General features: G+C 39.1%; 1 protein-coding gene across 3 annotated transcripts in view; it reads right to left on the bottom strand.

The window, feature by feature from the left end:
• Positions 1-16,374, bottom strand: part of thsd4 (thrombospondin type 1 domain containing 4) — a 53,964-nt gene that overhangs the window by 5,165 nt on the left and 32,425 nt on the right. For 2 of the 3 annotated variants that reach the window (XM_005727602.1, XM_005727603.1), the window contains exons 8-11: positions 3,524-3,728; positions 828-1,003; positions 540-636; positions 175-366 (exon numbers count right to left, since the gene is read on the bottom strand). In XM_005727602.1, the coding sequence (XP_005727659.1) occupies positions 175-366; positions 540-636; positions 828-1,003; positions 3,524-3,728 (670 nt within the window). Of the gene's footprint in view, positions 1-174; positions 367-539; positions 637-827; positions 1,004-3,523; positions 3,729-15,123; positions 15,364-16,374 lie in introns of those variants that run through there. The other variant, XM_013909462.1, reaches the window with a different exon arrangement.

The raw sequence follows: 16,374 nt of genomic DNA, 5'->3' as shown, positions 1-16,374 counted from the left end.
AACATAATTTTAATGCCATATAAATGCAGACTTGCATCACAAACAGATATATATACACATCAAAAAAAAAACTGTAAAACCTCAAGCAAACTTTTTTCACCGTTTTGTTATTTTATTACTCTCTCTGTAACTAAAAAGAAAAAAAAAAGCTCAACATAAACTTCTTTAACTGACCTTTACCACAGGAAGCACTGCACTCTGTAGCACCAGTCAGTTTCCAGTTGTATTCTCTCTCACGTCTGGGTGGCTGTACGGAGGGTACCTGGTTTTCAGTGGGAGGAGGCGAATATCTTCCACTGCCAGCTGGATTAAAGTTTTCCTGATGATTCTGCTGGTCGTATCCATCCTGTCCATTCACAGCATTCCCTAAGATGTGAAGTGTCATCAATTTGATATACTCTATGGATAGATATAGCTAGCTATATATAGGCCTGCAACGAACACGCACTTATTAATTTATCTAAAAGTTATTTTCTCCACTGGTTGTTTGCTTGGTCGTTTGTACACAGTAGGAGGGGCCAAAAGTGGGTCTTATTTACCTTCCGGCCTGCGGCTTGGTTGCTGAGGGCTCACGAGCTTCTCAGATGGGAGAATGTACTCATAGTGAACACCAGGATTTGGCTGCTGGAAGATCATCTGAGTGAAAGTAGATGAGACTTAGACAACAATTTCAAAACAGAACTGTAAGCCTTTCAACATTTGCACTTTCAAAATTTTACGCCGTTTCTCAGGTCAGCAAAAAACAAAACAAACAAATAAAAAACAAACAAACAAGGAGACCCACCACCGTAACTTTCTTGGGGTTCAAGCTGATTTTTTTTACTCACATAAACGTCCAGAATCTCATTTGTGGGGCCTTCAGCGAGAAAGGATTCCCCAGCTGTGCTACTGATTTCATTGGGTCGGCGGTAGGTGAACATGGTCCCTGCACCCTCATACTTTCCTGGCCGGTCAATTGCCCAGTTTCCATTAATGATTGATCGCCCTGATCGGCTTCGCAAAGCTGGTAGACACAGAGAGACTGACAATCAAGACTGACAAAGACATGAGGAAAAACATGTAACCAAAAAGCTCTTCTATATAATTATTGTTTAATGTAAAACTATTTGGCATAATGGGATCTGTATTCTTTTTAAAAGTGGCTCAAACCCAAAAAGGTAATTACAGTAGCTAACTGAATAAAAGCTCTCACATGCACTTTCAGAGCAATGTCTTTTTCAAATGTGACAATCTGTTTGTGCTGGCAAATCTTTCATGCAAATCCTGTAACAAAATCTCCCAAGAGGTTTTTCCACTGATTTCATGGATTAAATACAAAAGGGCCATTAGAAAGACATTAGAAGTGTAACATTAGACAGGCTTGTAAAAGAGTGTTTGGACAACTAAAAGCACTATTAGAGATGCAGAGCGTAGAACAAAGGCCTATTGAAGGGAAAATCAGGGACGTGATGAGGATATAGTTGATGGCTCCTGCCTGATTCTAGTCTCGTTTGCATTTTAAAACATATGTTGCTCCCTGGAACTGTGTAATCTTTTTATAAATTCAATGCATAACACCTTCAGATCATTCCTCTTTATTTTACCTTTATAAATGTGCCACAGATTTTTAAACTGAAAACATATCCACTTAGAGAACACACGTTTTTTTTCTTGCTATGTGTGAATGAAGAATGAAGAGTTTGTAAATGCTGTATAAGGTGCAGCAAAGTTTTTCATATAAATACTAGTATTTTTTGTCTGTACATAACTCTGTGTACTTGTGTATATAAATGGTCAGTTCAAATTAAAGAAAGCTGAGCATACTTGGCATCTAAGCAGCTGGGGTTTGAAAGACAGCCACTGAATTCGTCGTCTTAGTGTTTCCAGTTTTTTATTTTTTTTTATTGGGTGGTGAAATTCCGCACTTTAATTAAAAAAAGATTGTGAGTCCTGAAGGGTAAGATCCTCTGATGAAAGCATGTTTATGCACTTTCCTCAGGGAAAGCAGTTGCGGGTGGGTGGATGGGGGGTGGTGGGGTGGACTAGGACTGCTCTCCTCTTCCTCTAAACCCAATGCTGAGTCAGGGCAAGGTTCTCATTAAACAATGTCTGACATTCCAACAGCCATTTCTGAATAAATAAGCCTCTACTGTCCCACTGTTGCACCTCAGTAAAAAGTGTGGGTCACTCAAAGGCTCCACTAAACAACAGTAAGACACAGTGGGTGGCGATATAGGCATAAGGCCAAAGAAATCCTAAAAAGCAAAATGCTGTTTAATAAAACAAATGTAACAAAACAGCTCCTACCTGCTCAGGCTTATTTAGTGCTAATGTAACAAACATTTCTCACATTCATCATTTAATGATTTCTTTTCATGACTTTCTTTTCACTGGTGTCATACATGTAACACTACGCATGGCAGATGGAGGTTTTCTGACGTATGTTCTGAGCTGCTGAAAGCAGAACTCTGCAGCAAACTGTGACTAATGAAACTGTAAACCAGGATGGAAACTAAAATGCTCTATTTGCTGCGAGACAGCTAAATTAGCAGTTACCAACGACAAGCACTCTTAGAGGCCTCTTATTTAAAGTATATGGCCAACATTCAAGCATTTCTATACTGTTCACACAGTTTTAGCAACTAATACCTAAAACCTCTTTTCTCAAGCAAACTAGCAGATGTCAAAATATTATTATAGTATGACTGATGTGCTGCTAAGAAACGATCTCTGTTATTTTTTTCCCAAACATAATTCATTTAGCTGTCACATATGCAATGAAATATAATGTGATGTGAACGGAAACATTTTTATATTTGGCATCTGCGTTTAAATAAAGAATATGCCCAGCACAGCATGGCAGAGAGTAAAGACTGAGTAGGAGTAAGCACTATGGAGGAAGGTGGGGCTTTTAGATTACAGGTCATTCAGGGCCACTGTAGTCAAAAGAACATTTAAATTACTGTAGAAAGAAATAACACTCTCTTTGGCTCTATTAGGAGAGCACACGTCTCCACAATTCCACAAAGCCACAGGAGGAGATACCAGCTGTAAGACTGTACAGAACATCAGGCTTCAGTGACAACAGGTATGGCCCCGAAAGAACATGAAAGGAAGATGGAGTCGAGGGGAGTTACAACGCGACTTCAGGCACAACTGTGGTCAGGCTAATGCAGCTTAAAACACAGAGTGTATTAGTTGATATAGAGCATAGCTGAGATCCACTGAAGATTATGACTGATCTTGACTGCCTGAACGAATGCTGAACTAATAAAGAGTAACAAAAAAGTGGGAAAAAGGGTGTAATTTTAATTTAGGTGCTTTAAATTACTTGTTAGTGCTCATAATCAAAACAGTGAAATGCTAAAGCAGTTCTGTTGGCTAAAATGCTAAACTTAACTTATACATTCACCCAGCTGCAATACAGCAGCTAGAATAAAATTAAGGAAACCAGCCATGAGCAAGAAGACAAAACTGCACTAACTGGCTATTCTTCGTCAGTACAGCCACAGCACAGTATCCTGTGAGTATGTTTACCACCCACCTAGGTAGTTTCTGCTCTTCACCATCTCAGTAACATTGATCTTGGTGGCTCCTTCTGGGATCTCCACTATCTTGTGATAGCCGATCTTGGATAAACTATGTTTGAACACTCCTGAAACCAGCCTACAGGTTGAGTTGTCACCTCCACACACGCCACACTTGTCCACCACCCTTCCTGATCCGAGATACTCATCGCATCCTAGACTCTGCGGGACAGAGAGAGAAGTAATGAGGTAATGAGATATAGTGATAATCTTTACTTAGTGAAAGAGCAGTAAAGTGTGCTAATCATAAAACATTTTTAGTGAAAAAAATAGGAATAACAGAGATTATGCAGAATAAACACAGATCATATAGATCAAAAAATCTGCTAAATAAACACAATGAAGTCATTTACTTAACTATAACATAAGAAAGGCTAATTAGCATGATCATCGTTACTTTCCAGAAGGCATCGTTTTGGAATGACAGCCTCTGAATTGATGGCAAATTTCCTCTCGACAGTATGAGGTTTCTTCATCACACTGGTGGCAATAAATTACAGGATACTTGGTCACAGTAAAAATAGAACAGTTAACATCAGCAATCCATAAATTGAGTCAAAGCAGCAGTAAAAGTCTGTCGCTGTTAAACAGGTGGCCCAGAAGTCAAAACTGGTTGCAGTGCGCTACCGTACAGTCAGACATGCTAAGCTTTAGCATGTCTGACAAGCTTAAGTCCAGTACAACCACATTTACCAACATAACGGTAGGGAAAGAAATTGTGACACGAAAGAGCCACCTTCAAAACTCTAAATCAGATTACAACTTTCACCAGGCGTTAATGTAAATTCACAGATGCAGCTGATGCATTCCACTTGGTGTAACCCCAGCATACTCCACTCAGCATAAAAAACTGTTAAATATAACCCTCAACGAAGAAGACCAATACTGGTCGATTTCACCATTTCACATATGTTCCTGTAGTGAAATGATCTAAACAAAAATAAAGGAAGTATATAAGAAAAAAATAGGATCATCCCCATGGATTTTGCAGAAATAGATCACCATAAATCAGTTGCAGAACAGTGAAAATACAGAAACACAGTGGAAAATGGAGAAACAGGTGGAGAAGGGTATAAGAAAGTGATGAAAAGAGAGAGAACGGAGAGGTGGAAGAAGAAATAGTGGCCATGGGTGGACTAAGGTAGTTGGGGTGAACTCAAAATGAAATTCTTGCTCTCTCCCACCCATAGCAGGCCAGTCAGCTCTTGGCCAAAGCATCAGCTGGGCCAAAGCAAACATGAAATGCCTTCTTCAACACAGGAAATAAGTGATGGGAGAAAAGAACAGCAAACTAAGAGTGCTGAAATTTTTTTAAATAAAACTCCCAAAAGCTTTGGTGGTCAGCATGGAATTATGTTGGAAACTCTGTATGAAAATCACTAAACATAACAGAATAACATTCAGAGAAGCACCGTTGCACTTTATGATCTCACTTTACAGATCGACGAATACAGAGCAATTCAAAAGCTACAATCTGGCTGTAACGAAATGCATAATATATGGTAAAACGCATCTGAGGACATTTAAACTGGCTACAGCACAGCATATCTACCATGGAAAACCAATTAAAATGGAGTCAAGTAGGGCTGTCTGTTTAAATGACTACCAATGAATGAATATCTCCTCTGCATCTCCATTTTCATCGTAAATCCCTTCAAACTAAAACAACACCATTATAGAAGCGAGGCAGCATTTGCCTGAAAAAGGGAAAAAAGTTCCTCTCATAAAACAGATGCTGACATGGTGAGAGGTTATCTGTGGACGTTTGGATGGGAAAATCTTTAAACCAAAACACGTTAATGTAGGAGTGGAGAATTTATTGACTTCAAATCTGAATAGTTAGTGTAATATATTGTGACTGTGGATGTAAAAACAACCAGGATTTTCATTCTTCTGATATGAGGAAGGGCCAAGAGATTCTACACTCTGTACACATATTAGAAAGGTAAGGAATGTCTCGATATCTCGATTAAAATCAAGTTTTTTTTGGTCTTGTAAGTTGTACAAAGCACTAACATTGCTCTGCATACTTTTCTGACAAACGTGAGTCCATCAAAATGATGTGAAGACGGTGACATTTTAATACATCTTTAACATCTATATATCACTAGCTGCTACAAGTTAAACTCAAACAGAAATCTCAGTGTGGCTGTTAAAAAAAAAAGAGACAACTTTTAAACCTCACCCTAGTTTCTGAGAACACGTCAATGTTTTTTTCGCCTTCTCTCTGTGGGTGGTTTGTGCCATCTGTTGAGGAAAACCACCCTGTTTTTAGTGGAACTGTAACAGGATTTTGAAAATGTCGCTAAAGCCCACCTTCATCTGGAAATGGTTACATGTGTCAGGACAGTGGAGTCGACCTTAAGTTAACTCATGAACACTGAAAACAGCATCATCTTAAAGCAGATCCTGATGATATTTTCCCACGCAATGCAGCTGGGTTAAAGTCATCACATTGCAGAGTTTTCTGTAACAAACTCAATTCTACACAGTTTTGCCAAAGGCACTTGTCACTGGAGATATCGTCTACTCCCAGAAAACACAACAAGACATTTAGAATTAGACACAGATATCCTGAGAAGTGAGCCTGAGAAGTTAGTCTCTTTCTTATTGAACAGCAAGTCTATCCTTAGTGGCCTATATTTCAATGTACTTCTCGCTGCAGCTTTAATATTTGAATACTGAAAAACAGTAGAGCAGAGACCTCAGGACCCACTGCTTAGTATTGTGGTTATGACTGAAAATCCTAAAATGATTTAATATAAATAAATAATAAAACACTAATGACGTCATGTAAATGCAGAGACATTAACCTCTTGAACCCAATAATATATTGTACTCCTTTGCTTTAATGCTTTATTGCATAGCCAATACATGTCTTCTTCTTACGGCCACTCATATATGACACTGTTTGTTCATTAAAAGTAGTATTATTGTTCATATTCCAGCTTTATAACTTTGCTGTCATCAGATGATTATTTATGTTTTTAATAGGTCAAGACAATATATATAATTCTATTTTAGATTTGTTATTAAGTCGATTTTGTAGTAGAAGTATGTAAAATAGAAACGTTACAGTGTGTAAAATCTCACCACTAGATGTCAGTAGACTGCAGATTGCAGTCACCTAAGTTCTGTTTTCCCCTCTCAATTAAAGTGCATAATCCTAGCTATGGTGGCGTCTGTAGAGCTCTGTTTATCTGTATTGAGGGAAGGCTTTCGATCTGCTGTCAGCTGTCAATGTGTGTTCACGTCTATTTACTTTGGACAGACGGTTCAAATTGTTTAAGGAGTCCAATGCTCTTCAATTACACCTTTACCTTTACCTAGAACGTTTCTACCTATCTAGTCACATACATAAAGAGCCATTAGGCAGAACAATTCAATTAAATTCAGTTTTAATTATATAGTGCCAAATCACAACAACAACTGCCCTGAGGCACTGTATACTGTAAGGATAACACTCTATTAACAGGGATAGCTCAGTAGGTAGGGTGGAAGCCCCATGATCAGAAGGTCGGTGGTCCGAATCCACTGAATGGCTACCCTGAGATACCCCTGAGCAAGGTACCGTCCCTACACATTGCTGCCCACTGCTTCACTGAGTGAATGGGTTAAATGCAGAGAGGAAGTATACGTTCTTTCTTTCTATAATAATACAACAGTGATGCTCATCTCAGGCGCCGATGGTGGGCAACGTGGCACAAACCAGCACCCCTACCATTGTATTTTTAATGGATTCATTCCAAGTTAATGAGAATGGATCAATTAATGCATCATTTGGTTGGAAGCCATAATTAACAATGTACATTTATGAGTACAATATACTTTTTTATTAAACAAACCCAAAAATGGCTTCCTGTGACTTAAAGTATTTCTTAAACAATTTTTATATTCATTATCTTATAATTATTGACCTAAAAAATTATCAATTTTAAACATCAACCACGTGATAACAGTGACTGTAGACCACCATAATCAGCTGCTTTTTCTAATATTCCAGTTTATCTAAACTCCCGTCAGTATACAGTACTGTATAGAGAGTATACGAGGCCAACAAGGGAGTGTGTCCTGATCTATAGTTTAGAGCAGGACATTACTAGATATATATTATTTTTGGATCTTTTTTGTACACTGTTTTAATTAACCTAACAACCAGATGACTAAAAAACTGGTGACAGACTAGACTTAAAAAGGTATACATCTATGTCTGTAACTGACTAATCCATATATATTTGCAGAATTTGAGAACCAAAATGAACATTTTGTAAAAAACAACAAAACAACAAAAAAACCCAAAAAAACCCACAGAAGCCATTAGTGTAGATTAAAAATTCTCATTTTTGTGTCCGCGTGCGCCTGTTCGTCTGTGTCTATATGTCAGGTTGGGTCTTAGACTCAACCTCTCTGGGTACATCTCAGGCCCTCTAAAGTACGGAGGCCTATCTCCCCTCACCACACTCCCTGCCGGTGGCTGATGCCCTCAGACGTTGGTGTGTTGGTGGTCTTTGTCGTCTGGGGCTGTACCGGCTCACTCCTGGTGGCCGATTGGCGGGGCCGGGCGCCTGTGGCCCGGCTGGGCTCCAATCCGGGGGGTGGGGTGCCCTCAGGCCTCTGGCCTCTGGGCCTGAAGCTCGGTCCTCTCTGGCACAGCTGGCTGCCGGCAGAGCCTGCGGGCACGCCACTGCAACCCCCTCTGGTCTCTGCTCCGTAGCTGCGGGATGACCTCTCCTTTGGGGCTCTACTCAGCTCTTCCCAGGAGGGTGGCACGGTTTCCCTGCCCCCCCCTTTGGTGGTCCTCCTCGGGTCCTTGTACTCTGGGGCCTCTGGATATCTGGGGCCTGGATCTCCTCCATACCTGCTTCATACCCTGGTGGACGGGGCTATGGCTCCCCCTACTCCCTAGCAGATCGTTACATGGAGAAACCTTTGGAATACAAGCATGCTGATCCACACAGGTGTGCACACAGGTGTACACACAGGTGTACACACGGGTGTTCACTGATGCGGACTACACCTTTCTTGGCTGCTGCCTCAAAGCACATTGTGCGCTGTCTATCGTGCGTGCTGCACAATATCGTTTATTATTTAGTGTCTACTGTTATCTACTGCTAGCTAGTTTATTGTGATGGTGCTGTTTTTTTTATTATGTTGCTCTTTGTTTGCTTTCTCTTCTTTTTTTTTTTCTCCACACAGGTGACCCAGGTGTTTTGTTTGTTTGTGGGGGTTTTTTGGTTTCTTTCTTCCCCCCTTCTCACCGTCTCTTCTCCCCTTTGGTTTTCTTTCTCTCCCTCTCTTTCTTTCATTCTTTCTCCCTGTCCTATCCCCCAGTCATTTCTGTCCCGTTTGTAGCAACCGAAATTAAAATAAATTCATAATTATAATAAAGGTCAATCAAATGGACCAATATGGCAAGACCATGATGATCCACTTGGTAAAATAAATCCGCTTGGCATCTTTCTTGGCCTTAAGACATCAATTCTGATGGCTAAAGATCCAAACGGGACACACACAAAAAAGAAAAAAGAAATGTCATGGAAAACAGGCACTCCTTGGCAGAGGAACCTCTCAAAGCAGAAAAACACTGTAACTGCTGCAGAAACTAAATCTTTTGTGAGGTTTCGCCAGGCAGGGTTATTTGTGTTTTTGCACTTTGAAAGTTTGCCACATATTAACAGGGATAACAGCTCTTTGTGACACATGTCTGGAGCCTGACAACACATTTAAAGCAATTTAATCCTTGGTTGAAATGATGCTTACTTCTCAACATCATGATTTACTCACATGAAATTAATTCTTGACATTAACAGGCTTATAGAAGGCAGTGGCCTACATCTTATTTCTTACAAACTACCCGAACTACAAAGCTCCAAGCTTGGGAAAACAAAGGCACCAGTTTCTGCACATTGTCAGATGGTGTTTAGGGTGCTGAGACAGAATCATCTGCAGCTGACAGACACATCCAGTCCTGGGGTGACAGACTGACTTACAGCAGCACATGCTTGCGGCTAGACCACCGAGCTACACTGCAACGTAGCATCCAGATGTGGGCAGCTGCACTATACCAACTAGGATCTAGGAGACTACATGAGGTCCATTGATGTGTTTTCAGTTTTAGGCTCAACATAACACAGTGATTTACATGTTATGCATTGCCAATATAAATTTGCATATTTCAGCTTCAAAGAATTGTTTATTTGTTATGTCCAGATATAAGTAAATTCTGTCCAACTGTCTTACACAGATAGCATGGACACAGCTACTGCAAGTATGATATTTATGTCATTCCTATAGCTTTCTTCTTTCTGTTTAATGATATGAATGCAGTAAAGCATTTTGACTTCAACAGTACATAAAAGGGTCGGCAGAAAGCACAGACAGCTGGCAGCAAGTTATAAGAAAAGAAAGCGAAAAGACCTTAAAGTGAGTAAAACTGCAGTTCCTTGAAATAGCAGTTGAGACTGGTTTCAAAAGCTAGCATTAAAATAATGATATGACAAATAATTTGTCACACTGTGTAGTCAGGCGGTACAAGACCCCTGTGCTCTGTTTTAGTGAGTAAAATTCTAGTGTTTTATTTGTTTTATTTGTACGATACACACGCCTGTAGGACGCACCCACAGTCGATATATGTACTGTGTTATTGTTTTAAGCTATAGTGTTAGCTGATAACGGAGAACTCCACTTGAAAATATGCTTCCTCCAGGCTTGAAAAAAACCCCATAAAACAAATAAAAAGAAATCAGAGCATCAAACAATGACGGTCATAAGCCAGAGGGTGACATAGTGGCTGTATCACATTGTTCTGCGGTTGGGTTTTTTTTATGGCAATTTGAGTTTAAAATGACAACTCTCAGGTCTGACTTTCTTACCCTGAATAACTCACATCTTGCTGGGCCAAACTCTGCAGAGAAGAAAAAATGTAATGGAGGCGGTTATGAATAAAAGGATGTTTTCTCAGTCTGGAGAGGCTGCGGTGGTTAAGCCCCCCCCCAAGTCTTAATCCACATGAATCCACACTGGATCCCCACCATAACCTTTTAACCTGTGTTTTGGCAGTTTTTCCCTCAGCTTTCCTATCAACCCCAAAAGAAAAGCAAAATAACAATACTGTGAGCCATGAACTGCTGTCTCCTTTTCTCTATTTTCATTATACCAAATATACCAAAGCAATATTACTAACACTTGTGTAAACAAAACTGACACAAAAGTGGAGGTTTTAACTCTTTAACTGACAATGAATTAGACATCGTGCTTTCCACCAAGACGCTTCTCACAATAAAACTAGTCTTACATAAAACTGAATCCTGTGATGGAATTAGTCCAGTACTGTAAAACATATTTATGAGCATAAGGTTAAAGGAGCCTGTTTGGTGCACATGTTGGGCATTTCTACAGATTCACACATAGAAAGGTTGTAAAATTCTTTGGAAAATGGCCAATGAAGTGATCATGACTTGGTCAGCTGTGACGCTCAAGTTCATCTGGAAATTCAATACAGCCCCGACTTGGCTTCCAGGTTGAGAATACAGAGGCAGTATCATCCCAACGACAAAGAATTTACAGCGGAAGTAATTTCAAGACGTGATGTTGTGTCTGGAAATGACATTATGGATATTGTACAAACATTTCTAGGACCAAAAAACAAAAAATCTGTAAAGATTGATATCAAATATGGTTGGAGGTTTGGTTTGGATTTAAATAAAATACACAAAGCGCACATCAGACCATAGTAGCATCTGTCCCCCACATGTTAAGATGCTATGGAACTTTAATTGGCTTTAATGAGGAAAGGCCTGCGACACTGCTTTTATCTCAGTCAGCACTTCAAACACATCTGTATCTGTGGAGTTAACATTACTATTGAGCTCTCGCATGACAATCTTAAACATAAACTGACATGACCGAATGATTTAGTCTTTCCTGTGTAAACAATTTAGTTTAACAACAGAGAAAGAAAATCCTCCTTCACTGTTTTGCAGATCACATTAACCTTTATGCTAATTTCTATATTTAATAATAGACTTTTCTGGAAGTAAATCAACAATATGACCAAAACTTGCAGATTTATTTTAGTTTTGGAAATCTGGTTTATAAAAAAAGAGATGGCTTTTCTCTAAGCCAGTCCTCTAAACAATGTTTGCCTTGTTTTTATTTTTGAGTTTGTCCACATGTCTGTGTCCTTGGGGTTGTAGTATTTCAGACAAGAATTTAAAGAGACTGAAGGATAGTCTTTTCTGTGTCCTTTAAAACCCCAAAACAAAAAGCTGTTATTGTTCAGCTTATTACCAGCAGAGCCTTAGTTAAGGAGGACAAGGAATATTAATTGCATTAAAATATAAAGCAGCAAGTTACAGTTTAAAAAAAAAGACCCACTCTGATACCTCATACACTGTTTACTATTTCTCCCTGCGGTGACAGCTAGTGCTGGATGATAGCATATTCATTAAAAACCAAAGTTACAAAAGGCTGAGTAAACAGACTTCCAGCAAACACTCTTTATCACACAGCTTTGCACAAAAACAAAAACCTGCAAAGGTCACCTTATAAGGGAGAGCTAGAGTCTTTTAACACAATATAATGTGTCCAGCTATCAAGCTTATGCAGTATTTAAGAGTTCGTTTACAAGTTTCTCCTTTAAAAAAAACAAAAAACACTGAACAGCCCGTCTTTAAGCTTAATTAAACATTAAGTGTACATGGTAGAAAAGAAACAAACTGAGATTGTCCACTGACTCTAACCCTAATTATTTCAAGATAACAATCATATTCAGTTCTGTTTAATTCAATTACATTTATATAAGCACCGAAACACAACAGTTGCCTCAAGGTATTTTATATTGTAAGGTAAAGACCCTACAGAGAAAACTCCAACAATTAGCCCCTAAGAGCAAACACTTGGCAACAGTGGGAAGGAAAAACTCATTTTTAACAGGAAGAAACCAGGCTCAGGGAGAGGCAACCATCTGCCATGACAAGTTGGGGTTGAGGACTCCTGCAATCAATGTGTTTTCATTATAGTTACACCAGTCACCTAGAAAGTGCATGTTCTTAGCAAGTGGTCAATTGCCACTATATCTCTCTCTATATATCTATATCTATCTATATCTATCTATATCTATCTATATCTCTATATCTATCTATATCTATATCTCTATCTCTATCTCTATCTCTCTATATCTCTCTCTCTCTCTCTCTATATCTCTATATATATATACACATACACACACACACATACACACCGCAGGTAATTTCAGCTACATTTATACTTTTAATTTAGCCAAACACATTTTGGCTAAATATATAGCTAAATGATTTAAATCTTCCATCACAAATGAAACATATTATGAGAAAAAGAATGATGCCAAAATAGCTTAGAGTCTGTTTATGAATGTATACATGAAAATGTCACTTCATCAATATCTCAATACTTGCAGATTTGATCAGTTTAGAACTTTTTCTCAGATTTTGCTTCTATCTCGAATATGCTGGTTTGAAGCCATAAATAGAAACCAAAGCTCTAGTGGGTTTTTTTTTAATGATAATCACTCAGCCTTCCACTCTCCAAAACACAGTATGTTTTGAAATCAATAACAGAAAAAGTTCAACCAAAATGGGCTGACAAGCTGGAATTAAAGTATTTACTGTAACACTGGATAAGCAGTAAGGACAAAACACCTGTGGTTTAAAAAAATACAAATTGCATTGCATTTCTGTTTCTGCCGATAAAATAAACAAATAAGCAACTTACCAAAATGTCATTTTTGAATTTACAAGGTTCCACACTTGATTTCAGGCTACTGCATGAAAGCACATCTGTAACCTTTTATGTACAGAGAGAGTGGCAAGATGTTTGATCCCAACAGTAAAAAAGAAGCCTCATCCAAACCACAAAATGCCCTCACAGACTATAGAGCAAAGGGCACAGTTACTCTTAACTTCACTAAAGGCATCCATGCTTGTAAAACACTCAGAAATAGAAGTGTGATCAATCTACAGCCATTAAAACGTATAGAGTTTCTCCTGACTTCACAGCCCTGATTTAGAAGAACTGCTTTGGAAAGAGAATCACAGACTCTGAACAGCTCCTGCTGAGAACATCCACAAAAAGACAGAGACTAATCACAGGGGCTGAACAAACTAAATACTGCCAGAATTTTGCAGTGTGTGCCAGTAAAATGTATGTGATATAAACCACAATACTGCTGTAACCATAATATTCTGTTTGGGGGCCTCTGAGACTTCAGGTGGCCTTTAAGAAGTCAAAAACTGAATATGAGCTGATTGCTCTGTTGTCTCCATCTGTCAATTACTGTCCCAGTTTTAACAAAAATCAGCCTCAAAACATTCATTACGCATTATATATGCTTCACAGTGGGTGCTTAATGTAGCCAGTATATTTGGGGGTTTCCTCAGCAATACATTTATCAGCCAGTTTTATCAGGATGAAACTGACAATTGTTTTGCAATTATCTGTGAATGGCTTTGTGGCAAGTAAAATCATTGTATTCTACTGTTTTGTCAACATATCTGGTTTACAAAAAAGTCAAAATAAAACTATCTAAAGGAAAACTAAATATATGAATTGAGTTGATTTTAAATGTTGTGTTTGCAAGTAGAGCAGTGGGGTCAGTCTAATATAATACAGATATTCACAGAAAATACAGGCAAATAGTAGATATAACAGAGTTATTCCTGCACGAGGCAGTGTCAGCTGTCTTTATCCTGTAGTTGAGAATGTAAATGACCATCAAAGGGGTTTTCATCAATTCAGCCACGTCTTACCAACTGTTTATGTACTGATATATTATAATGTTTATTTAAGCTTGATAGGCATGTAGTTTAAAGTCATATCAAATTTGGAAAGACATCCTCATCAAGCCTGTTGGCACATCATGAGTTTACATTAACACCCGCAGGCATCTCACACTGGCCTCATTAATTCCAGGCAAATGCAGGTGATGTAAAACCAGATGAGCTGATGCACAAGTGGTGACAGGCTAATGCAGGATGACAGTCTATCCTTAATAGAGCTTTAAGTACATCTTTATAGTCCCAAGACAGGCCTGACTCACTGAGTCTTCCACTAGGAGGGAAATCTAACTCCACAAGCAGCCAGTGAATGTGCTGTGGAAAAATAAACAGCCCAGAGAGCAAGCAGAGCCACAGTGAGAACAGCAATACTGTAAATACTTCCACTCAGTAGTTGGACCACAAGATCATGGGGCTATAATGACAGTTCAAGTTATGGAGTGACACTGCCCAGTACTAATTGCAACCACAGGACACTAGATGGAAAGAAGTACCAGGCTTACTTGCAACTAACTCTATAGATTTGGATGTTTTACTCAGACCTCTAATCAATAAAGTAAATAGCATTTCTCATGGTGACAGGCATGAAGCCACATATCAGCAATATATCAGCAACTGTAAAGAGTACATAACAAACTGAAAAAATGAAGAAATCCCCCTTCTGTCATGGCCAGAGTATTGGTATCAATGAAAATCGCCCCTCTCTACCAGGTTCCCCCAGGACTCATAGGTGAGGCAGATCCTACCTGTGACCGCAGCTTCCCCTGCACACGCATGTGGAGGCAGACGAGCAGCAGAAGAGCCAGTCCTGACAGCATTCTCTCATGTGGGCACAGAAATGTTCAAGCGGTCACTGAGGCGTCCACACGGGTCCAGTGGCTGCTCCCGTCAGCCTCTTCTATACCGCTGTAGCTCTGAGAATGCCAAAAGAACCCTCTCACTATTGAACTGATCTCTATGAGCTCCCCTTGTAAACTGAGCTGGGGGAGGTGCAGCTGGGGGAGGTAAGGGGGACCAGGTTGTTTTTTTTTTTTTTTCTTTTTTAGAGGAGGGAGGGTGAGCGGTAGAGAATGAACTGGAGGGAGAGAGAAAAGAGATGAAAAGCAGGCAGAGTGTGGCAGCTACAACTACAGTAAATTGGAAGTTAGAGAGGAAGTTTTGAAGACTTTTTTTCAGTTTGGCAAAAAGAGAGGAAGGAAATTCTTGAGGGTCTAAAATGAAAGTGTAAGATAACCCGCAGGGTTATGTGCTACGACAGGTAGGCATGCAATCTTCAAAAGATGCCAAAAAAAGTCAATTACAGAATTACACACTTAAGTAGAAGTTCACCCTAATGCTTGTTGCTAATACTACAATGACACAATGCAGAAAAAACTTCACCTACAAGTGAAAAAGACCCCATATGAAAAACACATTTTGTTCGCGAACAACAACTCAAAAACAATAAGATTCTTGTGTCCTATTGGAGCCACATTGCAGCGCTGGAAGGATAACTGCTGCAGCCAAGAAGACCTGACTCATCATATGGTTTTCCTATATTGCACCACCATTGTTTCCACAACATTAAATCCTAATTCACCAGGACATTTTGAGGTAAGGAAGACACTCTTCATCATACTATGTGACAGTTGGTTTTCACATAATATAATATACACAGCACAAGCACATTGGGGCCGTTGTGGCTGGACCTATCGGAGCACAAAAAGACCCTTGCAAACACAGGCCAGAAATAAGCTTAAGATAATTGAAAACTTTTCTATTTTGAAAAGGCACATGGAAACCATGGAAACATGCTGCTGCAAATGGCTTATTGACTATAAGGTTATACCTCTGATGAGCAAACAAAGGTCAGACATTCTGTTTAATAACAGAAAGAAAAACTAAACTGATAAAGCCCTTAAATCTTGTGCCCAAAGATCAGCAAGTTATTTCAAGACTTTATGTTTTAATATCTAACATATTGTCATTTATGTTGAATTGTGAAAGTGTGTGGAGAC

The sequence above is a fragment of the Pundamilia nyererei genome, unplaced genomic scaffold (assembly GCF_000239375.1).
Source record: "Pundamilia nyererei isolate P.nyererei 1_Seehausen unplaced genomic scaffold, PunNye1.0 scaffold00025, whole genome shotgun sequence".
In the NCBI taxonomy this organism is placed as follows: domain Eukaryota; kingdom Metazoa; phylum Chordata; class Actinopteri; order Cichliformes; family Cichlidae; genus Pundamilia; species Pundamilia nyererei.
The sequence above is the reverse complement of the archived record's forward strand: the minus strand, read 5'-3'. Positions and strand labels throughout refer to the sequence as shown.